The sequence below is a fragment of the Sus scrofa genome, chromosome 6 (assembly GCF_054392235.1).
Source record: "Sus scrofa isolate SSC_HxYL_T2T_F1_AM1 chromosome 6, Sscrofa_HxYL_maternal_Yorkshire_Landrace_v2.0, whole genome shotgun sequence".
NCBI lineage: Eukaryota > Metazoa > Chordata > Mammalia > Artiodactyla > Suidae > Sus > Sus scrofa.
In genome coordinates this window covers 73514527-73541590 of record NC_139388.1, presented here as the reverse complement: position 1 = coordinate 73541590, position 27064 = coordinate 73514527, and the positions used below count along the sequence as shown (strand labels likewise).

General features: G+C 49.8%; 1 protein-coding gene and 1 long non-coding RNA gene across 13 annotated transcripts in view; one reads left to right on the top strand and one right to left on the bottom strand.

The window, feature by feature from the left end:
* Nucleotides 1-27064, top strand: part of RERE (arginine-glutamic acid dipeptide repeats) — a 403553-nt gene that overhangs the window by 333710 nt on the left and 42779 nt on the right. For 8 of the 12 annotated variants that reach the window (XM_084962664.1, XM_084962662.1, XM_084962666.1 and 5 more), the window contains one exon: nucleotides 13848-13928. In XM_084962664.1, coding sequence (XP_084818790.1) covers nucleotides 13848-13928 — 81 coding nt within the window. Of the gene's footprint in view, nucleotides 1-12399; nucleotides 12743-12894; nucleotides 13157-13247; nucleotides 13664-13847; nucleotides 13929-27064 lie in introns of those variants that run through there. The other 4 variants (XM_084962670.1, XM_084962672.1, XM_084962671.1 and 1 more) reach the window with 4 other exon arrangements.
* On the bottom strand, nucleotides 8644-12329 carry LOC146402543 (uncharacterized). Its single transcript, XR_014807023.1, has 2 exons — nucleotides 11973-12329; nucleotides 8644-9042 (listed from the first exon to the last, which is right to left on the bottom strand). It is a non-coding gene; the product is annotated as an uncharacterized LOC146402543 (long non-coding RNA).

Below are 27064 nucleotides of genomic sequence, written 5' to 3'. Positions count from 1 at the left end.
TTATTATGAAGCAGTGTGAACCTTTGGCTTCTGAGTTATGGTTTGGTTTGTTCGCTTAACGTCTCAACAGCCACTATCTTGTTCCCGGGGCTTTCTTAGGCAGCCGGCTTGCTCCACCCACCAGGTCCCCTGACTTGAAGCTACAGGCTGCATTTAGATCAGGTTTCTTGCATGCTGCTGCCTTGATCTCATTTACAGTATCACATTTCTGTTGCCACACACTGTGTGCCCTGGGCCTCCCCACAGCTTTTTAACAATTAGTAATTGAGCAGGAAGTGTGTTTTTATTACAGTGGCCTTTTGATTTTGATTTTACAATCGTGTAGTGTTTAGCAGAGAGCAGAGGTGGGGAAGTGGCCCTCTGAAACACATTTTTGACAGAGAGAAGTCTGTTGTTTCAGCCACTTGGCTGTCTGTCAGCAGTTCTCAGACCTTCCCCCTTGTGTTGGTTGCCTGGCAACCTGGGGCTGGAGCAATCAAACCGTGGCCAGTGCTTTTCCAGGCCCAGATTGGGAGACGATTTATTGGTGGAACTGTGAGCACGGTAAACCGAAGCCTCAGAAACGGACCTTTTAAAAACAAACAAACAAACAAAAAGCAGAAGTAATACAAACCACATCAAGAAAAGAGAAAAGAGGAGAATATCAGCTGGAGGGTTTTGTTGCAAAAATTTTCAAGAATAAAAGTAAGGCCTGCACTTAGCTTGTGATTGTGTGTCTGTCCTCGTGTATAGGGTACTATTTTTACTTCGCTGGATTATTACCCATTTAAAAATTTTTTTAAAATATTTTACTGGAACACCCAACATTTTCAAAGTTAGTGCTTTTTTGGGGTAAAGGAGGACACTTGGCATGCCATCTCGCCATGAGAAACTCAGCCGAGGGAGTGTCCATGGCTTGCCCTCAGAGAATCTGGCGTCGAACCAGAGCCCAGCTTTCCTGATGCCTGTGACTAGATTCTGGATTTAACGCACTAAGCATAAAATGCTGCTTGCTCTTCTCCCTGTTTTTCAAAAGTAGCTGAGGACTCCCAAGACCCCGCATTTCTGTATGCTGTGGGAACGGGTGCTTTCAAAGGTCTTGCTCCTCATATACATGCAAGGTTGGTGTGGCCGCGGGAGCCGCGCCAATTCTGAACTTTCAGAGTCTCCCCACTTTCTGCTTCTGCCTTCTCTCCCCCCACCCCAATTTATAATTAACTTTTTTTTTTTTTTTTTTTTTTTTTGTCTTTTTGCCTTTTCTAGGGCCGCTTCCTGTGGCATATGGAAGTTCCCAGGCTAGGGGTCCAGTCGGAGCTATAGCCACCGGCCTATGGCACAGCCACAGCAACTCGGGATCCAAGCCATGTCTGGGACCTACACCACAGCTCATGGCAACGCCAGATCCTTAACCCACTGAGCCAGGCCAGGAATCAAACCCGCAACCTCATGGTTCCTAGTCGGATTCATTAACCACTGTGCCACTGTAACACCCAACATTTAAGTAACTGTAACTTTTAAGTGTGAATATTATCCCCATTGATTAATTTTTGCTATAAAAATGAGTTTTGAAGCTCTTTTTGGAGTTCCCTGGTGGTGCTTCAGGTTAAGGGGCAGCCTTGTCATTGCTGTGCTGAGGGTTCCATCCCTACCCCAAGAACTTCTACGTGCCAAATTAACAAATAAATAAAGCTCTTTTTGAGGGTTTTCCTTCATTGAGTCTCAGATACTTTCTCCAGTTTTGCAAATGAGGAAGATTTGGGGCAGTCTGCATGGGGGGAGGGGACAGAAGTGCCTCAGCCTGATACTTAGCCTTTCCTAAGCATTTGTTTTTGTAAAATTTTGAGGAAATGCTTTGGGACTCAAATCCACTCTGCATGCAGCCCAGTGTATCCAACTGTGTGTGTAAATGCACTATTAGTATGTTTGTATTCCTTATAAATATACAGATCGAATCTGTGTGTGTGTATAATCTGCACACAGCTATGCTCATGCTCCCTTAATACCAATATCTTCAGCAAGAGGGAGGAGTCATGGGAGCGTGCTAAACAGAAGCCACAGAGCAGCCTGGAGGTGAGCCCTCCCCAGCCCCTGGAGAGGGGGATCTCTTGCGGATGGGCCTCCTGCTTGGGGGGAGAAGCAGGCCCAAAGGGGGCCTTGCAGAGCAAGAAACCAGCCAGAGTGTTGCCTTTTGTAATGGAATACGTTCCCTCCCCTGCCCTCTCCCTGCGTTTCCTAGAGGGATAATTGGTTTTCTTCCCCTTTTGGAGAGGCTTTAAAGTGACCAAAGCCAAAGGAGGGGCCCTGGCCCTTGTCCTGTTGTCATGACAGGGAAACAAACAGGAGCCCCTTCTGTGGCAGCCCCTGGCGCTGGACAGGACCTCAGTTTCCCTCAGTTTGGGATGTGGGGTGGGTCATAACCTCTGGATTTGCCGGAGTTCTTCTGGAAGACATGTCTCACTGAATTTGAAAGAGCAGGGCTTTATGGTTTTATTTAGAATATATGATATTGTCCACAGTTCTAACAAAACATTTATTTTAGCTCCTTAGAAAACTTTTGGTGCTATGGATGTTTTAATGTTTTACCAAAAAGAAGCAAAGATCAGCCTAGACCTGTGCTGTCCCTGTGTGGCTGGTGAGCCCTGGAGTGTGCTGGTCGGGCTGGGATGTGCTGTTCGTGGGACTACACACTGCATTCCACACACTGAGTCGGAAAAAGAATGTAAAACATTTCATTAATCATTGTACATTGATTACATATTGAAAAGATCCTATTTTGGGTATATTGAGTTTAAATGTGTCTTTAACATTAATTTTACCTATCTAAAAATATGACTACTAGAAAATTAAAGTTACAAATTGGGCACACTGGTATGGCGTACTTTCAGTTCTTATTGGGCAGTCATTGATCTTGACCCCTTTAATTATCATTTTTCCCCACTCAAGAGTTCTTCTTGGAGTTCCTGTCGTGGCGCAGTGGTTAACAAATCCGACTAGGAACCATGAGGTTGTGGGTTCGATCCCTGGCCTTGCTCAGAGGGTTAACGATCCGGCATTGCCATGAGCTGTGGTGTAGATCGCAGACGCGGCTTGAATTCCATGTTGCTGTGGCTCTGGTGTAGGCCGGTGGCTACAGCTCCGATTAGACCCCTAGCCTGGGAACCTCCACATGTCGTGGGAGCAGCCCTAGAAAAGGCAAAAAGACAAAAAAAAAAAAAAAAAACCCAAAAAACAAAAAAAGGAGTTCTTCTTTGTTCTCCTGTCACTTGTTGACAAGCCACATTTCTTGGTTCAGTTTAGTCCCCTTCCTCCCACGCAGAGAGCCTCTCTGCTGAAGAAGGTGGACTTTTTAGTGGCGTAGAGCCACTCGACGGGGACATTTACCCGGAGACCACAGTGGTGTCCCAGGGCAAGGAGGAGCCTCTGGTGCCCATTTGAGTTCGTTATTAGTGTTGAGTTATTTTTAATCTGGGTGTAGCTGGGCAGCCGTAATTGGCAAGAGGTATTTAGCTGGCGGTGTTTCTCCATCTGTTAATGCTGCTGCTGAACTAGCCAGCTCTCATTTGACTTGAAAGTGCATTGAAGCGTGTGGCTCTGATATTCACCCAGTGGCGATGCTTTTTTCTGTCTTTTTTTTTTTTTTTTTTGCTGTGTCCATGGCATGTGGAAGTTCCCAGGTCAGAGGTTTAACCTACATCACAACAACAGCAACTCAAGCCGATGCAGGGACAATGGCAGAGCCTTAACCTGCTGTGCCCCAAGGGACTTGTGGCAATGCTTTGGTAGGCCTGCGGTCATGCAGGGACTTCAGCCACTCTGCATAACCATCTAGACTCAGAGGGTCCTGCAGACAGAGGTCTCTCAGATGCCTCAGGGGCCTTGGCTAGTGGGCACAACTGCTATGAAAACCATCCAACAGGAGGTCATTTTCCTGTTGGACACGTGGTCTTCAAATGGAAAATAGTGACTTTTATTTGACATTGAGACCACCTGGGCAGAGCGTAGCACACAGGTGTGTTGAAGAGGAAGTCGTGGGCTTCACTCTGGGTGCTGAGCCGGCACCGTGAGGTAGGATAGCGTGGTGCCTCTGTGAGACACGGACCTTTGAATAACGGACAGGAAAGGTGGTGTCAGATCCTGCTGTGGGTAGTTATTTCCGAGCCCGAAACAGGGCAGTGGGAGACCTTGGTCAAGCTGGAGGGCACATGGCTGGCAAGTCCAAGTGCATTGCCAGCTCCTGGCCGGGGGCAGGGGGCGTCACCACCTCACCCCAGGGGCAGCCTGTAGGGAGGAGGGCAAGGTTGTCCCCAGATACAAAGCTTTTGTGGGTGCGGGTGGGTTTTGGGTTGTTTTGTTTTAAATAATGTATGATTCTTGTCTTTTTGTAAAGGGAGGGTGCTGACCCGCTTTGTAGAGCTTCCTGCCAGCTGCAGCCCTCTGGGCTTCTACTTGTGTTTGAGACCCGGCGGGGCGTGCGACCACGCAGCTCGCTTGGAGCACAGCCGCACGGGGGTCAGTTGGGCAGGAGAACTGGCCGGCTCGTCTGACTGGCCTCGAACACCCAGGCCCTGGCCCTACAGTCACCTCTGTGTTTCTAGAGCTCGTTTTCAGGGGTGGGAGGGGCTGGACACAACAGGGACGAACCAGGGGCTGGCCATCGCCACGACACCCGTGAATGGAGGAAGGTGGAAGCATCGGGCAGGTCATGTGAGACCTGCCTTGTCCAGCTCTCATTCTGGTGCGCTTTGGCCTGCGGAAGACTGGAAAGGAGAGGAACCAGGAAGGGAACGGTCTGGTACTGTCTGTCTGTCCATCCGCCCCCCCCCCCCCCCCCACCCCGGCCCCGACAGCTGAGCAGCGAATGTATTTGACCCTCAGAGAACTTTTTTAGAAATGCCCAGGCTTGGATTCGGGTTTCTGTTCCACGTACCACCACATCTTCTGGGATGAGGCAGGGAAACAGGTCTTTTTTGGCAAACACTAGGATTCTTTTAATATTAAAGGTGTTTTAGGTGAATCTTCTGAACTTCCTGTAATAGAGTTGACAAAACATCCTGCCTTGACAGGGTCTCTCTTTGGAAACATTTCACCATCCTGTGTCTGTGTAGAAGACAGGCAGGCTGCCTGCCTGCAGCTTCCACTGACGGAGAACGGAGGCCTCCACCGTCGAAACTTTATAGCCGGTAGAAGCGCAGGACAGCCCTGGAATCGGGCCGGCGACCTGTGTGGGACGGTGACTGAGTAGCAGGGCCCCGCCCATGGAGTCATTTGGGGGAGTTTCTAACATGGATAGACAGCATGTGCAGTCTGACAGTTCTGCGTCAAACGGCAAGAGGGTACATGTAAAAGTTCCTGAAGAGGAGTTCCCGTCGTGGCGCAGTGGTTAACGAATCCCACTAGGAACCATGAGGTGGCAGGTTTGGTCCCTGGCCTTGCTCAGTGGGTTAAGGATCCGGTGTTGCCGTGAGCTGTGGTGTAGGTTGCAGACACGGCTCGGATCCCGCGTTGCTGTGGCTCCGGCGTAGGCCGGTGGCTACAGCTCCGATTGGACCCCTCGCCTGGGAACCTCCATATGCCACGGGAGCGGCCCAAAGAAATAGCAAAAAGACCAAAAAAAAAAAAAGTTCCTGAAGAGATTTTTTTTTTTTTCTTTTTCGGGCCACACCCTCAGCATATGGAGGTTCCCAGGCTAGGGGTCCAATAGGAGCTACAGCTGCCAGTCTACACCACAGCCACAGCAACACAGGATCCAAGCCTCATCTGCGACCTACACCACAGCTCACGGCAATGCCGGATCCTTAACCCACTGAGTGAGGCCCGGGGTCAGACCTGCGTCCTCATGGATACTAGGCAGCTTCGTTTTTGCTGAACCACGACGGGAACCTGCAGTAGGTTCTTATCTGGTGGTTGGTCAGTAAGAGCCACTGATGAACAGGGAGGGAGGCGTCGTGTAAAGCCGGTGTGTGGAGAGGCTTTTATCTGCTCTGCTTGGCCTCACTGTTCTCCTGCCTCTCCTTGCCCCTCATTAGCACAGGCCCGAATTTAGGCCGCGTCTTCCTTGCTCTCTATAGAGGAGCAGCGGGCAGTCCCCTCCCTGGCTTGTGGGCCTATGCTTTTGACTCTCTATTGGGGGAAACTGTGGTTTGCTTACTTGCAAATCTGCCTGCTCTTCAGTCCCCTGAGAAGGAGTAGGTTATTAACATAACATTTTGTGCAGAAAGCAGGGTGGAGGAGAAGAAGCCATTTTCACAGTGGGACTCATTTTAATACCTACAGTGTTTTCCAAACAGTTATGTAAGAGGACTGAGTCGAAGTCGCTTTTCAGAAGTCCTGGTGAGTTTCTGACTGTGACACACTAGTTAAAATTCACCAGAGGGAGTTAATTTTGAAAGCTCTCAGCCAGGGGTTAATGCAGAGTTCTCTTTCAGCCGTGTCTGTAACCTAGCCCCTCTCTACGGCCTCTCTTCTCTGCTGTAGACGCAGATTGCATCCCGCACTCGAGCTGAGCCATGTCGGGAGTTTCCCGGGCAGTCGAGGGAGATGGCCTTCTTCTCCGGTCTGTCCAGCTGGTGCTCTTCAGGGTGCAATCCAATGTGACACGAAGCATAGTTTTTTTGAAATAGGTGGGGCAGGTATTTTATAGCCAATTTAAAAGAGGAACAAGCCGAGGAAAGAATAAATGATGGGAATATAGCCTTTTTCCTGGTCATTTGTAGGTCTTTGAGAAACACTTAAAGTCTTGAAATGGGAGTTCCCTTGTGGTGCAGTGGGTTAAGGATCTGGCATTGTCTCTGCAGTGGCTTGGGTCGCTGCTGTGGCAAAGGTTTGATTCCTGCCTGTCCTGGGAACTTCCACATGCTTTGGGCGCAGCCAAAAAAAAAAGAAAGACCACACCAAAGTCTTAAAATGCAGATGCAGGCGGCAGGTGCCCATCACTCGCAGAGCCACACACTGTCCCTGAGGTTCCTGATTGTTGACATTTGTCACCCTTGACCCCCCCCCCACACACACACACCCTGTCTCGAGGATTTGGTGACATTTGGTTAGTTTTCCCATCTGTAAAATGGGGATTTAGCAATCCTGCCTCATAAGGTTGTCATGATGCTTAAATGAGTCAGTTCGTGTAGACCCCTTAAGATAGTGCCTGGTGCTCCTCGGTGTTTTGCCAATTTTATAGTTTGTTTTGGTGGTTTTTTTGGTGGGGGGGTGGCCACACCCACAGCATGTCGAAGTTCCCAGGCCAAGGATTGAACCTGTGTCACGGCAGTAACCCAAGCCACTGCAGGGACAATGCCGAATCTTTAACCCACTGCGCCACAGGGAATTCCCAGCTCCTTTGGAGTTGAATGGGGTGGCGTTTCCCCTGCGTTTCTCACATCACCGTATATAACAGGGAAGCTGTCTGCTCCAGGCCACCCTGCCACCCTGCCAGGGTCGGAGGATCGGTGGGAGGGTCAGCTCTGGGCAGCCAGTGGGGCAGTCATTGCCCGTGGGCACAGGGCTTGTGAGGCTCAGACGTGAGGGCCTTTTGAACATGTTACTTTATCAGAAGAGAGAATGCGCGTCGTGGCCCAGTTGTGTTGAGCCCCATTAAGAATCTCCCATTTCAAAAGCGGCTGTGTGTGCATGGCCATGTCAGACCTTCCTCTGTGGAGCGGAGGAGCAGGCCCAGGTCCTACGACTTCCAAGTTTGGTTTTTTAATGATTTTTATTTTTTCCATTATACTTGGTTTACAGTATTCTGTCAACTTTTGTGTGTGTGTGTGTGTGTGTGTGTGTGTGTGTGTGTGTGTGTGTGTGTGTTTTGTCTTTTGAGGGCTGTACCCATGGCATATGGAGGTTCCCAGGCTAGGGGTCCAATCAGAGCCATAGCTACCGGCCCACGCCAGAGCCACAACAATGCAGGATCCGAGCTGCATCTGCAACCCACAGCACAGCTCACGGCAATGCCGGATCCTTAACCCACTGAGCAAGGCCAGGGATTGAACCCACAACCTCATGGTTAGTAGTCAGGTTCACTAACCACTAAGCCATGACAGGAACTCCCTCAATTTTCTGCTGTATAGCAGAGTGACCCAGTGTCTCTCTCTCTCTCTCTCTCTCTCTCACACACACACACACACACACACATTCTTTTTCTCACATTATCCACCATCATGTACCATCACAAGGGACTAGATTTAGTTCTGTGTGCGGTATTCAGAATCTCATTGCTTATCCACTCCAAATGCAATAGTTTGCATCTATTAACCCCAGACTAGGACTTCCGAGTTTGAATCTCATATTCTTTCCATTATAGCAAAAATGAGAAATAGAGCTCTCCAGATGCTATTAAAACCCAAACTTAGCTGTAAGTTCTGTGTTCAGGTAACTCACTTTTAAAAAAATGTTCCCTACCAGGAACCTATAGGTAGGTAACTCCTGATGGCGACATGAAGTTTCAGCTCCATAAGAGCAAAACTACAGCAGTTTGTTTAAAATCTGGGGCATACTTACGTAGCGTGGTGAAAGTGCTGTCACTACCAGGGCCATCCTAGTGTGGTATATAAATGTCTCCAATTAACACGTACACATTGTAACTCGATGTCATACGCTGAAATACATTTCCATAAAGAAAAACTGGAGCACAGTCACAAACTAAGTTGTAAGACAAAGCACAGCACCGTCTCCAATCCGTAAATAAATGTGTATTTATATTTGGATCTCATCTGGCCATGTGGATTCAGAAAAAGAAGAGGATTGGTTTTGTGCTCCCAGGGAACATGCAGGTTGATGGGAAACACGCAGCACCAGAGAAACCAGTGCCAACGCCCCAGGATCCTCAGCTCGTGGGTCTAAGGGTAGCCAGTCTGCCAGCCTGTGGTGCAAGCAAGGCAGGGCTGCCTGGAGCTCAGGCAGTGCCCCAGCCACAGTTCTCGCCCTGGCCAGTCTTCTTCCTCCTTCACCCTTGGCTTCTTAGCTTTCTAGCATCTCCTCACCGTCAGGGACAGAACAGCCAGTGGGCATGGCATCATTCATGAGGCTCATTCGCTGGAAGTGCTCAATTTCATCTCAGCTGCTAGAGTGCTGTCAAGAAACAGATCGTGTCTGTGAACTTTCATTTAGAGGCTTCTGGTACCTGTCCGTTTGTAAGTCAGCAGTGTCAGTTATAAAATTAGAGTCCCCATTCGAAGAGATGAATTATTAGAAGGAAACCCGTTTAACATACTGATTTATCCTAAGCATTGACGGCTCTGATGGGTCGGCTTGGTTTCGATTTGAAAGTCTGCTCTATGTTTCTGGTAAACCACAAGGTAAAGGCTGGTCTCCGAGAAGCAGATGTTTTGCCAGTTTTGAGGCCTTGTGGCTTTTCATAGAGAAGTAACAGCGCAGGCCACATGAAGCTTTTACTTCCTTTTTTTAAAAAAGTGGGGCCAAAAAGTGGTGCTTTGCACTTGATAGCATAGTCATTGATACACATTGACAGCAGTGGTCCGTGTTCAAATACCCCTATCTCTGGAAGGAGTTACTTTGAAATGTCTGTGAGACACGTGTTTCCAAGGGGCTTGGACTGTAGATTTAGCCTTAGAAATAGTAGTGAGACTCTTGGATGATGCTTCGAGCCACGGGAGCCTTGACAGTCCTGTTGGGAGGGAGTCTGGAGAGCAGAAAGCCTAGAACAAAAAAGCCTGGGAAGACTAATATCTGGAGTTTGAGTAGAGAATTAAGAAGCCAGCTGATAAGAGGCAAATCAGGAGAGTTTGGTGTCAGAGAGCCAAAGAGATCTGCTCTGTCATCAAAGGTAAATATGAACCTTTTGGCTTTTCACAGTTTATTTCCACTGTGGCCGCCCAGGCCCTTGTCATCTCATGGTTTGTTTCACTCATGTATCAAAGACTTGGGAGCTCCAGCTGCCCAATGTTGTAGGAGGCAGCATGGAAAAAGAAACAGTTCCTGTCTTTTCAGAGTTTGTAGACTCTCTGAGTACATGAGGCCCATACAAATAAATAATTGCCAACTGAATGGAAGGGAATGGTCGGGGAAGTTCATTTTGGAGTGGGAGGGATTTGCGCTTGAGCTGGAGGTAAACCAGAGATAGGCTGTGGAGAGAAGTATTAGAGGTACCCCAGAGTCTGGAGTTGAGACAGAGATTGTGCCATGGCCCAGCTGGCATTGCTGGACGTCTCACTGGAAGGGTAGGCAGGGACAGGATCCTGGTGAGCCTTGAATTTGGGGCTAAGGGGTTAAACACCACCCCGAAGAGGTCAAAGAGCTATTCGTAGGTAGGGCCTGGGAGCAAGACCTTGGACGACTCATGTTGAAATCCGTGGTTGTGAGACATTCCTTGGCAGAGGCTTGTAAATGGTTGCACGGGGGAGATGGCTTAGTAGGTTGGCTCATGGGAAGGATGGATAGAGGCTTGGCCTGGGACCAGCGCGGGAGTGGACAGGAAAGCAAGGCACTGAAGGACCTTTCTCAGGAAGAATACTGAGGACTTGGTGATTTGACTTGGGGGTCAAACGGAAAAGGTCGAGTCACAGATGATGGTACCATGACCGGCAGTGGTGGTCCCTGTGGACTCTTACCTCCACTTTATGGAGCGTGTGGTCTTAGTGCAGGGCATGGAGTTCGGAGCCTGGGTCTGAATTCTGCCTTTACCTCTGAGGAGCTGGGTGATCTTGGTCTGCTTACTTAACCATCTGTGTCTCAGCTTCCTTGCCCATAAAATGGAGATAATAATAGCACCCCCACTCTAGGCTGTGAGGCTCTTGGCATTAGTAGGTACTTAGTAACTATTGAATGGATGCTGTTCAAAGGATTATAACAGGTGGAAGAATCAGGATTTGAGCTCAAGTTTGCCAAACTCCGTGTCATCCTGCTATTCCAGATTCAGCCTCTCAGACCCTCATTGTGCCAGCCCCTGGTCGGATGGCAGAGTCCTGCCATCCCATCACCTGAGTGCCCACTTCGGCTTTGTGTAGACCTCCCTGTCCCATAACCCGCTCCCCATCCTCCACCCCCTCCCCCTCCACATCTGCGAATGTGGTCTGCACTGCGTGATCTGGCCTTGGAGAAGGCGTTTTGGACAACTACAGGCCATCCCTCCTCTTGGCTCTGGTGAGCTGCCCTTTGCTACTTTAGGCTTGGCTGACTAAACTCTCAGATTGTTCTCCCTTTTTTTTAAGGCCGCACCCTTGGCACATGGAGCTTCCCAGACCAGGGGTCGAATCAGAGCTGTAGCCACTGGCCTACAGCACAGCCACAGCAACTCAGGACCCAAGCTGCGTCTGCGACCTACACCACAGGTCACAGCAACGCTGGATCCTTAACCCACTGGGTGAGACCAGAGATCAAACCTGCATCCTCATGGATGGTTCATTTACCACGGAGCCACGACGGGAACTGCAGGTTGTTCCCTAATACTGCATTTATCTTACCTGCTAAAAATGAATCAGTTTTAATAAAGGTCCATGGCTAACCTTTTTTTGTTATTATTTAAAATTTCCTCCGTAGTGTTAGATGCTCCTTAAATACTTAAATTCTTAAGGAGTGGATTACAAAGCAGTAATGCTGAAGGCTGAGAGTGAGTTCAGGTCCTCCTCATCCCACTGCTGGGTTCTCTCACCAGCCTCTTTAGCTGCCTTGCAGCCAGTCTGACCCTAAGGTACGCGGAGGGCCACACTGCCCCGGGGCAGTCCCTGTCTTCTCTGCTAGCCTACAGTTGGGACCAGAACTCTTCAGCCTGGCCTGAAAGGCTCGCTGCAACCTGATCCGCTCCTGCCTCTTCAGTCTTATCTGCTGGCACTCCACTCTGCACACCCTGTTCTTCTTGCAATTCCCAGAATGTTCTGTGTGCCCTTCCTGGCTGACTCGTGGGCTTGGAGCCCTGCTGGAGCCCACCTGTCCGGTTCATGCTCTTCCTTGTCACTTCCTCTAAGACAGTAGCAGAGCAAGTAGCTTCCTCCTCCTGGCCCCACCTACCCCTTTGTTCCTCTGCCTAGAGATTGATCTGTTACCTGCTTGCCAGGACCGCTCCCTGAGGGCAGGGCAGTCTCATCCGTCCCCATTCCCCCAGTGGAGATGCTCCGCACATGGCCCACGATGCTGCCGAGCGTAGGAGCGGCGGTACTTCTGCAAGTGTCAGCGGTCACTCTTCCTCAGCGGAGAAGCACAGCTTGCTTCTCTCTTGCGCCTTGACGGATTTTTCCTTTTGAACTAACTATACGAAGTATATTGAAAACTGACAATGATGAGTCATATCTTAGAAAGGGGTGAAATCAGAAAATGCAGAGCCTCCAGGAATGGAGTAGGAGGTTGCAGATCGGTCTCGCAGGCCAAGTCTGGCTCTTGGCTGAATTTGCCCGGCTGGTCTCAAACACGGGGAGTGGGAGGGACTCTCCTCCCGGTGGGCAGGTGATTTATTGGCTGGGAAGCTTCCGCGGTGATTTAGTTGTGAAACGGCGCCCTGCGAGGTGCCGGCTAATGCCTGGGCCGGGCGGAGCGGCCGCCCACGATCCGGGGCCGGAAGGGACCGCGGGGGTCGTCCGGGCCAGCCCCCTACTTTGCTGCCCGGGGGCGGCGGGGGCGGCGGGCGTGCGCTGCTGACTCTGCCCTCGCTCGCAGTGGGAGGCCCGGAGACCGAGCGGCCTGGGACGGGCCCCGAGCGCCGGCTGGGCCCCCGCCCCCGCCCCGCGGGCGCCCTCTGCTCGCGCCCGCCGCCGTGGGAGGAAGTTTCCGTGCTCGGCCGCCCGGGCCGCCTCCCGCTGTTCGGAAGGAGGAACCCGAGGTACCGGCGCCGGGCTCCCGGGGGGCTGGGGCCGCGGGGCCGCCGGGCGGCGGGGCGGGGGCCGGAGCCGGGCCGGCGGGCGGCGCGGCGATCCAGGCCGCCTTTTGCAGCCGCCCGCGGCCGCGCCGGGCTCTGCGCGCCGCTCGCGCCTCCTCCCCCGGCGGCGGCGGCGGCGGCGGCGGCGGCGGCCCCAGCCCCGCGCCCCCCGCGCCCCGCGCCGCGCGGCCCCGCCGCGGTCACACGCCGAGCCGCCCGGCTGCCGCCGCCACCGCCGCCGCCGCCGCCCTGCGCTTTGTGGAGCCCGAGCCCGAGCCGAGCGACTGGCCGGCCTGCGCCCCGAGTGCGGCCCGCGGCGGCCCGGCGTACCTGTGGCTGCCGGGGTGGGCTGCGCGGGCCCCGGCTTCGGGCCCCGAGGTGGGGGCCGGGGGAACCGGGAGTGGCCCCGCCGCGGCGGGAGGGGCAGCCCGGGAGGAAGGGGACAAAGTGAAAGTCTGCGGAGCGTCACGGAAACGGGCTGGGGAGGGCGCGGGCGGAGGGAAGGGTGCTGCCGGCTCGTCTCCGCAGTCTCGCCTCGGAGGGGCTTTTAGTGACGGCGGAGCCGCAGGCCGGGCGCCGGGCTCCCGTGGGCTTCCGCGCGGCCCGTGCCTTCCGGGTGAATTCCGCCCCTTGACCAAGGGGCCTTTAACCCTCTAGGGTGCCCTTCTGGAGAGAAGTCTCCAGGTTTGGTGCTGTTTGCTCCTACGGCTCGACACCCTGGGAAGCCTCGTTCTCAGATGGAAAACCAGCTGTGCGGTTTTCTTGAAACGCGGAGCGTATTCGTTGTTCATAACCTTCGGCGACCGATGCCGGGAGCGGAGGCACCGAGGGCACCGACTGCTTCTGCCTTCGGCGGCGGATGCTCTCCTCCCGAGCCTGGCTGGTGTGCGGGACGAGGGCCTGCCCGGGCGGGGGTCCCAGCTGCTGCGGAAATATTTCCCCAGCCTCTATTCCCCAGCTCAGACTTTTTCGTGGTTGTTATTCTGCTGATTGCAGATATCTTTGCTTTGCTGACATCCTGTTTTGTTTTTGGTTTTTACATCCCGTTTGTTGTGTCTTTTTATCACAGAAACGCTTCGTTAAGGGGCTCAGGCAGTACGGCAAGAACTTCTTCAGAATTAGAAAGGAGCTGCTTCCCAATAAGGAAACAGTAAGTACAATTGGACTTTATGTAACTTGATTTTTTTCCTCTTTGCTCCCGCTGCTTCTCGCCCTTGATCTTATGAAATGGTTTCCTTTAACCCTGCGTTGTGCTCAGACTCAGGCTGGCCTCTAGGATCCAACTCATTCTCCTTGCTTCACTTTTAGATTTTGCTCCTGATTCTAGATAGTGAAGTGACAGGTTATGCTTAGCCCACCCCCCACCCCCACCCCCACTCCCACCCCCACTCCTCACCCCTAAGAGAGTGGATTTCTCAGCAGAAAAGTCTTTGGCAGCAGGGGGTTAATGGGAGGAGGGGAGTTGGGGGTGTTAGGGAGTTAGCATCTAATTTTAAATATGGTGGCTGAAATAGGAAATATCATTTATCATTAGCTTGGATTTGGTTATTGACAAAAGTCATCAACAAACAGTGGAGCTAAGGGGTTTGCGCTCCAGTATAGTTTGAATTCTCTGGAGACTTTTTATTTAACGTTCTGAAGAGTAGTTTTAACTACTTTGCACTTTTCAGTAGACAGATACGCAAGGGTTCCTATGCATTGCTTAAAATAAGACTTTTAAAAATTGCTTTGGTATTTCTCAAAGCTGATTCTCAGCTCTGATGAAAGCTATTGCTAAACTTGGGTTTGCTAAGGAAACTTGGGGTGAAGTTATGTGATGAGAATGCTAGCAGGAGATTCATTCTGTCTTAGCTGAATTTACTGTAATTTCCTCCAGGTGGCATTGGAGGGGGGTGGGAGAGTCTCCTTGTGGCTGTAGGCCCAGGAATGGGGGCGCCTGGTGCTGGAGTAGGGTCAGCCGCTTAGTGGTGTCTGTGGCGGAAGTGGAAGTGTGCTTCAGGACCTGGGGGTGGGAGGCGTGTGGCTGGACTCTGAGTTGCTTCCCCGATTCCCGTCTCTGAGAGGAGACCATCCAAGAAAAATACCCTTGATAAAACCTGGTGGCCCAATGTGGTTTTTGGTTTCCTAGTTGGGTATTATTTATTGATTTCCTCTTCTCCAATTTTGATTCTTCATTTAAAAAAAAAAACCAAAAAACTGTTTCTGGATTGTTTTTGTGTACAGTATCTTATAAACAGACCTCATAATAGAGAAGAAAGATTCCAAGATTTCAGATACAGCCTCGTATAAATTGGTGGTTTGCATTAATTCATTATAATTAAACTTTTAATAGTTATTATACATCTAAATATGCTGAAATGAGTTCATTTTGATGATTTTTTTTAAAAAGCTGTTTGTAGACATTAAACTGAAATACTTAACTTATTTTTTCGCTCTTTCCAGAACCAATTAGGAAGAGGTATTTAATGTGGAGCAATGAAAGAAAGACTTGGAAGTTTTTTGAGGACTTCAGTTATTTGAAGTAAAAACTAAAAAAGCCTTGGAGTTCCCATTGTGGAGCAGTGGTTAACGAATCCGACTAGGAACCCTGAGGTTGCGGGTTTAATCCCTGGCCTGGCTCAGTGGGTTAAGGATCTGGCGTTGCCATGAGCTGTGGTGTAGGTCCCAGACGCGGTTCGGGATCCTGCGTTGCGTTGCTGTGGCTCTGGCGTAGGCTGGCGGCTACAGCTCCGATTAGACCCCTCGCCTGGGAACCTCCATATGCCGCGGGAGTGGCCCTAGAAAAAGCAAAAATACAAAAATAAATAAATAAAGAAGCCTTTGCCCAAGTATAGGAATTTTGGTGAAAGTGAGAGAGATCTTTGAGTAGATTTGAGCTGACGTGAGGGCCAGAGAGCATCGCTTCTCAGTTCTGCTTTTCTTGCGCTCTCTCCCTGTGCTGGAGTAAAAGTTGCAAACCATGAAGAATTTGATACAAGGTATCCCTCAACATTTAGTTTATCTTCTGTTTCAATAGCAAGATTAAGAGTGGACACCAATACCACTTGGAAATGCCAGACAATTTGCATTTTATCTCCCTTGTGGAAAGGGATTGGAATGACCTTTAACCTAAGTAGAGGTCTTAGCTGTTTCTCCTCTTGCTCTTGGTTGTACCTCATTCTTACTGATGGCGTCTGACTCCAGAAGTAGCTTTTTCTTTCCTGCAGAGTTCTCAGCAAGCCAGCCTTTTGCACAGGTTCTCTGGTCTCTAACTGACGCCTCTCTCCTGAGACCCTACCCCTTCACTTCTGCCCTCTCCTGTCTCCCAGCCACACAGCTCCCCTCCTGAGATTGTGGTAGGATAAATCTCAGTATTCCAGGCAGCTGGGAGAGGCACTCATGTTTTCTTCGTTATCAACGTGGCAAAGCTAATCATTCACAACTCATAGGGAGGGGAGGGCAAAGGTTATTTTTCATTTTTGCTGCTGAAGCTGAGAAAATTTGCAGGTACTACTGTTCTTGGTTCAAAACTTCCTTGGTAGAAGTCTTCGTAGGGACATGCCTTTTCTTTTAAATATAGCAAACCGTCTAATCTAGATACTTTCCACATTCTCTTCTATTTACCAGAATTATTAACTCATTTCTTTGCTATTCTCAACTGACGTGAAACTTCAGAAGGGTGTCAGCATCCAAAAGAACACGCCTGATTGGGCCTGGGCATCAGGTCAGCTGACCTCTGTTCTATTCTCGGCCTTACCAGCAACTATAGCACTTGCTGATCTCTCTTAACGGGACAGTCTGCTTTGAGCTGTTCCTTGGCAAGCTCAGGTGAAACCCTGACCAGGTCTGGGACGTTATTTTCTTGCGAGTAGTGTCTTTGCGTGAGAATTGTGTAGGGGTTGCTCTCTTTATCAGATGTTAGCGCATCTTTGGCTGTCGCTGTGCCTGAGACCAAAGGGATGGTTCTCGCCTCCTCTGCCACTTCCCTGCTATGGGCTCCTAAGCAGATTATTCATCCCCTCTGTCCTTTAATGTCATGTCTGTAAAATGGGCTGATCCTCCTACACCTTAGAATTCTTTTGAGACTCTCAGTGAGATAGCATCTATAAAAGAGGGCATGAAAAAAAGGGGGAGTTTCCGTCATGGTGCAGCGGAAACGAATCCGACTAGGAACCATGAGGTTTCGGGTTCAATCTTGCCTGGCTCAGTGGGTTAGGGATCCAGCGTTGCCACGTTGCGCTCTGGTGTAGGTCACAGCCACAGCTCGGATCTGGCGTTGCTGTGGCGTAGGCCGGCAGTGGTAGGTGTGGTTGGACCCTAGCTGGGAACCTCCATATATGCCTCGGGTGCGGCCCTAAATAGCAAAAAAAAAAAAGGGGGGGTGCATGAAAACACTTGAAAATGATTGTCCTTCTTGTCTGCCCCCAATTCGATGTGAAGTAGCCAAGTGCTATGCAAAGTACAGAATTATTTCCCTCTTGTAAACATAGTGAGCCTATATAAAAAGAAATTGCCTGTGTTTCATTAATCTATCTTGCAGAAAACCCTTTAATTGAAAAGCAGAGCAGATGGAAAGGCACCCCCTGGTTTAAAGGATGTAATTCCTCTGTCCTGAAGCTGCGTTGAGGAGAATTCCATCCCTTCCAGCCCATTGCAGACGGCTTCCTGGTGGGCGTGGACATGGACGGCTTGCCCAGCTCTTTTGGTTTCTGGTGTTTATTACTCAGAAGCTAAATCCGGCTTTTCTCTGAGCACTGCTGCCCACTGAAGTGGGAATCGTGGCTGCGATTGTGGAAAACCAACTGTTTATAGAGGCTTAGTTGAGCGGGTATTACACGTTAACCTCATGGTACCCAAGAGAGTAACTGCAAGTCAGATTGTTCTGTGTCACAGTTGTGCAAATATCCAGTAGTTGTTTCTCTTTCTTCCCATCCTCCCTTTCTCTGGAACTCATTCCCTCCTTCAATATGCTTATAAGGTGTAAGATTAATTAGTAGTAAAATATGGTACAGGTTTAATTAGTAGTGAAATACGGTACAGGAGTTCTGCCCAGCATCTCAGGCTCCCTTGGACCTGAAGCTCTTCTCTCTAAAGGCACTGCTTGGCCTAAGCCACACCGGAGTCTTGGGCCTTAGTACATTGGTGGAAATCGCAGTGAGCCCCCCACGGCTGAGCTTCTGAGAAAATGATGGGGAACAAGGCCTCTTGGGTTCTGCTTTAAGCACTGCGGTATAATCTTTGGATTGATGAATCATGACCTTTGAGGCTAAGGTAATGCCTAAAAAACCCCAACGACCTGATAGAGTTGAACCTTAATTACCAGGAGGGGACTCCACATTAGAAATAATAAAAAGTCACAAGTGATCCAAAAATAATTTTTTCTTTGTTTTTATACCTGGAGAGTCATGAGGTGATTACCAGGCGCCAGGGACATACAGTATCTTCTTTCGTGCCAAGAAGATCTGTTGTTCGGGAGTTCCCGTCGTGGCGCAGTGGTGAACGAATCCGACTAGGAACCATAAGGTTGCAGGTTCGGTCCCTGCCCTTGCTCAGTGGGTTAACGATCCGGCGTTGCCGTGAGCTGTGGTGTAGGTTGCAGACGCGGCTCGGATCCTGCGTTGCTGTGGCTCTGGCGTAGGCCAGTGGCTACAGCTCCGATTCAACCCCTAGCCTGGGAACCTCCATATGCCGTGGGAGAGGCCCAAGAAATAGCAACAACAACAACAAAAAAGACAAAAGACAAAAAAAAAAAAAAAAAATCTGTTGTTCGAACCAAAAACTTTGTGTATTTGACACTTAGATGGTGATCCCTTGGGCCCTGGCCATCCTTTGTCCAAAGCTCTGTCTGCTGTTACTTGGGCAGGTCCAGCCGGCACCACGTCATAAGACAGGGAACAGTTGCTTGTGGCCTGTCTCAGAAGCTGCTAACGTGGTGCCTGCCCACCTTGGTGGCTAAAACAGGTGTTGCAAGGGTCATTAGCCTCTGGAAGAAGGGGACAAGCAGTTGCCCTTCTCTCGCTCATCTCTTGGTTTGAGTGGTGAACGCCTAGCCTGAGGTAGATCACATTCACGTTGTTCCTGAACCTAGTTGCTGTGTATGAATATTTACTATGCCAGAAATTCATTTCACCCACTTCCCATTTTCAGAGCTAGCTAACCATTCCGTTTAGTTTAGTTTTAGAAAATTTTGTGTGCCACTGAGCTGTAGTGGTGAGATGTCTATAAGGAGAAGCGGGGTGCCACCCGTGTCCCGCAGGGAACTGGCGTGCAGCAGGGACCATGAGCCCTTTGCATGTCTGCTGTGTTCGCAGGGTGCGCCGAGGGCCCACGAAGTGAGCGCAGAGGCTGGGGGTTTCTGGAGGTCTGTTTGGAGGATGTGGTGTTTGAACTGAGCTTTGAAGGAAGGAGACGTTTTTAAACAGGTGGAGTTTGGGAGGATGGAGGAAAAGCGACTTTCCAGCTGTAGGAAATACCGTGGGCAAAGGCATGGAGACAGGAAATTGCAGAACGTGCCCAGCAAGTAGTGTGTTTGGAGGGAAGGCTGCCCGAGCTGATGCAGTGGAACGGAGGCCAAAATGATGGTTTGAGATGAGACTTGGGGCACTGTGCACTCTCTCCAAAGAGTGTGTTTGGGGATCCCTTGAAGGCTTGGAGAAGAGAGGTGAGTGCCTGGGAGCAGAGCCTTCTGGAGCACTGAGCTGAGCACCAGCGAGGAGGGTCTGAGGAACCCTGCCTTGTCGCCTCGTCGTGGGACTGCACGTGCGCAGCCACCAGTGACTTAGGAAATGGAAGGCTCTTATCTTGATTTTCTCTCTTGAAAACATATCACTGTTTTTTTGTTTCTGAATGGGACCAAGGGGCAGCTGTTTTTGAGGTTCTGAGTTTTTTTTAAACCTTGGGTGATAGGAGGAAGAGTATTGGCGATTTAATATTTTTTAATCAGAGAAATAACATGGAAATCAGCCACCTTTCTAAGCCACGTTTCCAGGAAGGAGTTCTCTTAAATTATGTGCAGAACTACTGATTATTAATTGGTCTTTTCTTCAGGCAAACTATCTTTTGTATCGAGCATGTTCCCCCAGCGGAGAATAACCACCATCGGGAAAGAGCTTTAAAACCGAGTGATCAGGACTGTGTTAATATTAAGAAGTTAAAAATGACTCCTGCGTTTTCATACCAGCGTTCAGCATGAAGTTTTATTTAACTTGAGGTTATAACCTTAGATAAACAATTTTCTAGCCTCATTAATGCTTAATCTGATGTTGCATAACAAAGTGTGGGCTTCCTGAATAGGTTGATACGATTGAGGACACAAAAGTCTTGCAGCTACAGAGGGATAATTGGTTTTAAGCCGGAGACCTCCACTGCAGATGCAGAGAGAGTATCCTCCCCGCTCCCGGTGTGGTCCTCAGGCCGGGATTATCCTCCTCACCTGGAGCTGGTTCTAACTGCACCCTCTCAGCCACCCAGGCCTTCCAATGGAAGCAGAATCTGCATTTTAATAGGCTTCCCCCAGGTGCTTGGAATGCTGAGTAAAGTTGAGGAAGTGCTGCTGTTTATGGCAATGAAGACTTGGAGGAGCTAATCCTCTCTGTCACATTCATTATTAAAATCATGTTGTTTTCATTCTGTTAAAGTTGTAAATTGTTTCCCTATTAAGTCGGGCTTGATTTTGTTTTTGAAAGGCTGACAGAGTATGCCAAACCCATGGCAGAGTCTCTGGGCTTATTTCCTTATCAGTGATAGCATTTCCTCAGACAGCTTCCCTTTTTCCATCTCCTGTTTTCTCCTAGAAACACAGTTATAACCCCTGTCACATTTCATCCAAAACTGCTGTCCTCCTCTTTCTCTTTGGACGTGCACTCATCGTGTGCGAGCTAGGCTAGGCTAGGCTGCGAATAGAAAACTTTGGTTTGAAAGGATGACCCTCTCTTATTAAATTGAAGTTTATGTATTTAATACGACAGTGTTTTTAGATATTTCTTTCCCTGGAGCCTCTGTGTGTGAGGAAGAAATAGGAATCTTTTGAGAGGTTGGCAAGGAGTGGGTACAAGGACTGACGTGTGCCATACCTTTTCTCTTAATAACTTGCCCGCTAGTGGATGCAGATAGAGGTGGAATTTTCCATTCAAGGCAGAAGTGATTACCGACAGAAAGAGGCGCTGCGTGTTGGCAGCAAGTACGTGATCCTATAGTTGTTGCCATTAAAACGCAGCAGAGCCTTGAATCTATTCGTTTTGATAGTCTAAACCGTAGATGTTTGCCTGGGCAGTGGTCCAGTTTTGACTAGGCTGATCCAAGAGAGATGCCCTTGTCTACATGGAGCAGTTGGGAAATTTGCATATAAGAAACTTTTTGCTGCTGCTGCCATGGGGGGGGGTCTTTAAAAATTAGATGACTTTAAAATCTGTAGTTATTCATTTATTTGTATAGTAATTGTTTTTAGGGGTGGTTTTTTTTTTTTGGAATCAGTTTTATGTGGCATCAGCTTAAACAAATTTTATTGCATCTTCCAAAGAAGGAGGTGATGTTTTGAACCAAGGGCCTTGGGCATTTGCTGTTGTCAGGGTGAACCTTGTAGGCCCGTCCTTGCGCTTACCCGGCGGGTTAGGAATGGTGGGAACAGCACGCGTGTGCTTCGATTAGATGCAGTGTATACCCGGGGAAACTGCGCTCTGGTGAAAGATGCCTTGGACTTCTGGAGTGTTGGCTAAACACGGGCTGCTTGTGAGGCCCAGTTATTTATTTGCTGTTGCTATTTGCTAACCTGCATTTCTTAGGATGTGTTTGCATCTTGGTTACCTGGTGACTTTAAGAGGGAGACATTTATGACTTTGAAGCCTAAATAGACTCCCTAATTTTATTAGCTAGGAAAGCAAAGGGCAGGTTCCCAGTGTTCTTGAAGAAGACTTTTAAGTCACGATGACCGCGGTTGTCGCAGTGCTTTTATCCTCTTGGAGCTTGTATTTTATATCATAAGTAGATTTTTCCCCCCTTTTCTCTTTTTTTGCTTTTTAGGGCCATACCCTTGGCATATGGGAGGTTCCCAGGCTAGGGGTCCAGTCGGAGCTACAGCTGTCAGCCTACACCACAGCCACAGCAACACCAGACCCTTAACCCGCTGAGGCCAGGGATCGAACCCACGTCCTCATGGATACTAGTTGGATTTGTTACTGCTGAGCCACAATGGGAGTTCCATAAGTGGATTTTTTTTTTTTTTTTTTTTTAGCCTTAATGAGATCTGTGTACCCATCCTAACTTTGAAAATCCAGTTTGCTGATGTTTTAAAAAATAAATCTAATCTGTTAGAAACTGATAATTAAAAATAAATTTTAGGAAGTTCTCATGTGGCACAGTCGGTTAAGGATCAAGTGTTGCTAAAGCTGTGGCTCAGGTTGCAGCTGCAGCATGGGTTCAATCCCCAACCTGGGAACTTCCACATGCTACGGTGAGTGCAGCCAAAAACACCCCCAAAAATAAAATTTTAAATGTGCTTGAAACCATAACGCTTGGGTAACTGGTTCATTTTTATCTTACTTGAAGTTATGTTCTGGTATAATAACTTAGGAAAATAGAGTAAAAATTAATGGCACTCTTTTGAAAAGGGAGGCAAAAAGGGCGTCTGCCCACCCGGAGCTCACAGGCTGGCGGAGAGGCCGGCGGGCTTTGCATTCTTCTCTGGCAGCAGCCCGAGGGGCCGAGGGGCCGTCACCGAGCCTCTCCAGGGCTCAATCGGGGGGCCCTTCTCGGGGTGCACACATCTGGGAAAAGCCACACGCGCCTTTTTCTCTCTGGAATGGTGGCCATCCCATAAAGAGCCCGACTCCTCCCAGCAGAGCTGTTTTGTTCTGCTTTAAAAATGAGTATTCCTTTTATTTCAGTCTTGGACTGAAGACTCTGCTTCCCCTTTTCTCCCATGCGTTTCTGTTCCGCACGTAGACACGCATCTCTGTGTCTGCAGATCGAAGGTAAGGCCTCCTGAGCAGAAACCTCATTTTAATACCTCTTTGCGTCACCCTGGGGACCCTGCAAAGGCCCTTACTTAGTGTTGGTGTAAACGAAGTGTGCGTGTGTGTTCACACACGTGAATGATGGCATCGAAGCGCGTCGTGTGTGTCTACACCTTAAAGGTACAACTCCGCCGTGTTTTTTAAGGAAAAGTTTTCCTCATCTCTTGCTCTTTGTGTTGGCTTTTGTGATCTGCCTCGATGCTGTTTAAAAGACCAGCCAACACCCAGACACCCCAGGCCTTCGACTGTAAAGTGGGCAGCATCCTCGTTAACTCTGATGGCCCCCGGGTAGTGACTCGGGGCCCCTCTGCACGTTGGACTTCCCTGTTCTGTTTGTCATGGGCAGTAAATCCACTCTGCTGTTTGCCCAGCGGTTCTGTTTTCTAGATTATTTATAAGATTGAAACCCATTGTTTATTTTTCTCAGCAGGTTTATTGAGCGAGTCAAGAATAAAATATTGTCTTAAGCAGTAGAGTAAGCCATTAGCCAATTGCAGCTTGGCTTCAAAAGGATCGCTGGAGAGCCCCTCCCTCCCTCTCTCTCCTCCCCCCCCCCCCCCCCCCCGGAGGTGGGAGCCAAGGGAGGTGGAGGATGTTCGGTGCTGCCAGATTTTTGCAGTTTTGCAAGGTTCCTGAGACTGTTTATGGTTTGGTATTTTTTTTTCCCCCCTTTAGTCAGTTAGTGAGTCACCGTCATATGCTATTTTATTATCTTGAAAACAGACTGGAATTTTTATCCTGTGTCTTTGCCGTGTGAGGGAAGCCCCACTGAGGATGTTCTGAACAATATTAAGTACACACTTTTTCCTCTGGTGTTTTTCTGTGTGTTTTCAGCTGCAGCCGTTGTCTCCTGCTCCCATGTGCAGGAGTTGGACTTTTCTGACTTTGGCAAAAAGCGTTGACTTCCGTCCACGTCTCTGAGTAGCTCAGAGGGCTGGAAGCAGCGTAGTAGGTCCACGCCTCCAGGTTTGGGGATGCCTGCTGGAGGCATGCCTCCCGAGGCCGGAGCTGGGTGTCTTTCCCACAGACGCTCTGCTTTGGAAAAATGCGTTAATGAGGCTCGTGGAATTGGGTCAGAGGTGTGTGGCCTCAGGTGGTCAAGGGAGGGTTTTGCTGTTGGAGGGAGAGTCTGGCATTCGTGGAATTACTGAATTCTGAAGCAAATGGCCTGGTGAATCTGTGTGCACAGCCAGCGGCGGAGTAAAGGAGGCAGCGAGGGAGCTGGGCAGCCCCGCAGGCTTTCTGAAGACTGTGGGACACAAAGCAAAACAAAACTTCTTAAACAAACATCTACGTTTACTCTGTCCTCTGGACTGAATTTCCTTGTCAAAGCTTGAAGCCCTTGTCCCGATGTAAAGCCCTCAGATGCCTCAGGGGACGAGTCCTCGGGTTTCTGTCTCCTCCTCTGGCCACCGGAGGTTTAGGCAGGGTGACCCCCGCGGGTAAAGGCAGACGCTCTGTGTTCGTACTGGAGTGTGCCAGTTCAAGGTGAGAGTGTGTCCCCGTCTGTCCGGTGTATTTGACGCGGACTCAAGCACACTGCTTTCTTTTGCATGTATTCTGTTCTGAGACATTTTCCCAGGTCATTGTATTGCTGGAAGTAGTTTTGCAAATCAGTGACTTCCGTGTGGATGAACACAGTGGGTGGTTTATTTCTCAGGCCAGCTCATCAACACGCACTTGGAGCTGAGTGTTCTGAGAGGGTACAGGATGGGGTTCTGCTCCCTCGGGGTCACTCCGAGTAGGGGTTGGCGTGAGCCGAGGCGCCAGACTGTGTGGTATGGACAGTAAGTGGCCCTGGGAGTCGGAGGAGCCGAGGTTGAGGCTGAAGGAATTGGGCCCCCCCTGGAAGATGTGCTCTCGGGGCTGAAGCTGCTTGACGTATAGGTTTTTAAAATGTTAGGACTTGTTTGCGGTGCCTGGCCAGAAAAAGTCCTTGAAGTATCCTTGTCTACTGAATTTTCCAAACACCCAGGTCCCTCTGCAGCTGTCCTACAGAATGGTGGCTCTGCTGTTCCTGAGAATTTGGTGACGCTGAACCCATTACATCGGACCACGTGGTTTTGGACACTTCTGTTGTTTGAAATGCCTTCCTTTTATTGAGCCGCCATCACCCTAGTCATGTCCCTTGACAACAGAGAGAATTATTGCCACGACCCACCCTCTCGGGCTCTTCTCACAGCTCAGGGCAGCCAGCACATCCCCTGCTGGGCTCTGGCTCCAGGCTGTCCTCACGCGCCTCTGCCCCGCACTGTCACCCCAGGTGAGCTCCAGATGGGCCTGAGCAAAGATGTCCACGCCCACTACAGCACAGTCCTGCATCGGACAGCAGAAACCAAGAGCTTTAGTCATGGCCCCGGACCCTCCCCAGGCCTCTCACTCTCCTTCCAGGAGGGGGAGGGGGACTGACCCCAAGAGTGTGCTTCAGGGCAGAGCCACTCCTTCCGGTTGGTAGAGAGGGGACCCCAACAGTGTGCTTCATGGCGAGCACGTCTGACCCAAGGGTGGCAGCTCCACTTTTCTGCCTCTGGCCTCACCTGTTGTGCTCAAGGAATCCAGTCTGGGTAGGAAGCCCAGCGGTTCACTGTCCTACCGCTGCTGCCTCACCCAAGGGCAAGGCCTCACCACCACTGTCTTGGGTAAACACAGGTTCCCTAGACTGTTCCCTGTTCTCAGAGGCTGTACTCCCTCTGCAGATTTGGAGATGGCTGACGTTTCCTTAAGACATACACCGCTTGAAGTGGAAGATAACACGACCCATTTCTCCAGGTCCTCTGCTGTGTATGCCGCACAACAAGAACGGCAGTGCCTCTCCTGACTGGGGGGAAATTGTCTCAGTTCCTTGCAGAGATGGCCAGCAGTGGGGCTGATAGAAATCCCTCTCGGGCCCCCTTCCTCTACCTCGCATCCCACCCCTAAAATAGTAGCAGACCGTGTAACTTGTTGGGGGCACCCCCAGACCAAGCACTTCTCTGTTTGACTTTTGTTCACTTCTTGTTTTCTTTCACTGCCACCCCCTGCCCCCAGCCCAGCCCCACCTTCCCCCCAGCACTCTCGCAGGAGTCATTTTTTATAGCACACATAACCTTTAAACCGAAAGTGCATTGCTGATAACAAAATGAATGTCTTTTCTGCTTTTATTTTGAAAAGTCCTCCCCGTTGTTTAAAGTGGAGGACATTCGTGCTGAAAGCCTGTTGAAGGAGGCGCTAGCGCATCCCAGAGGGACTTTTGATTTATTTCCTTAACTCTGCCCTCCTTTCTCTGTGGTTCAAAGACCTTTAATGATCTGTGAAGCTCTGAGACTTCAGTGCAAAACAGTAGTTGCTTTAAGAACCCCTCCCACTGGATAAAAGGCCTGCTGGTTTCCACACGCTGGGTTTTTGACTCCCTGAAAGGCTGCCCTCTCACAGATTTTGGTTCTGCAGCATGATATGCTGGACTGGGGCCTTGATAATGCTTTTGTGAAATATGTTTTCTCCTTCTCTCCCTCTTTGAAAAGTTGTAATGAAAATTCCGGGCTCGTGGCCAGCCTGTGGGATGTGATACAGTAGAAATGTTTCTGGTGCCCTTTGCTACTCTTCCGCTCTTTTTTTTTTTTTTTTTTTTTGCTTTTGAGGGCCACACCCATAGCATATGGAGGTTCCCAGGCTAGGGGTCCCAGGCTGCCGGCCTACACCACAGCCACAGCAACGACAGATCCAAGCCACATCTGTGACCTAAACCACAGCTCATGGCAACGCCGGATCCTTAATCCACTGAGCGAGGCCAGGGATCAAACCCACAACCTCATGGTTCCTAGTCGGATGCAGATCTGCTGCGCCACAGTGGGAACTCCTGTTACTCTTAAGCTTTGATTAGGTTTATTTCCCATAAGCTTAATTTCGCTCCCCAGCCCCCCCCCCCCTTTTTATGGCTGAGAAGGTTAACTAAGCCAAGGTTAGTAAGCATTTTGTTGTGTAAGTTGCCACAACCTTAGCAGAGTCACCAGGCCAGGCTTTTATGGCAGAAAGAAGTGGCAGGGGGGACAACTTTTCTCTCCATGTTTGCTTCTTTCTTCTGAGACTGCCTTCTTCTTTTAAGGCTGGCCTTTGAGAGGCGAGCTCTGTCGGTTCCCCCATTTCTTCTACTCAAGGTGTTTCAGGAAACCACTGTTCAGCTTGTCTTGAGATTGTGTTCGTTAAGTTAAAAGTCACTAAGTTAAAAGTCACGCTAGACCTGTCTCTTTGGGGTTTCTGCCAGGTGGAGGGAGGAGGCCCCCACAGCAGCAGGCTGCAGTGACACTCCTTTGATCCTGCT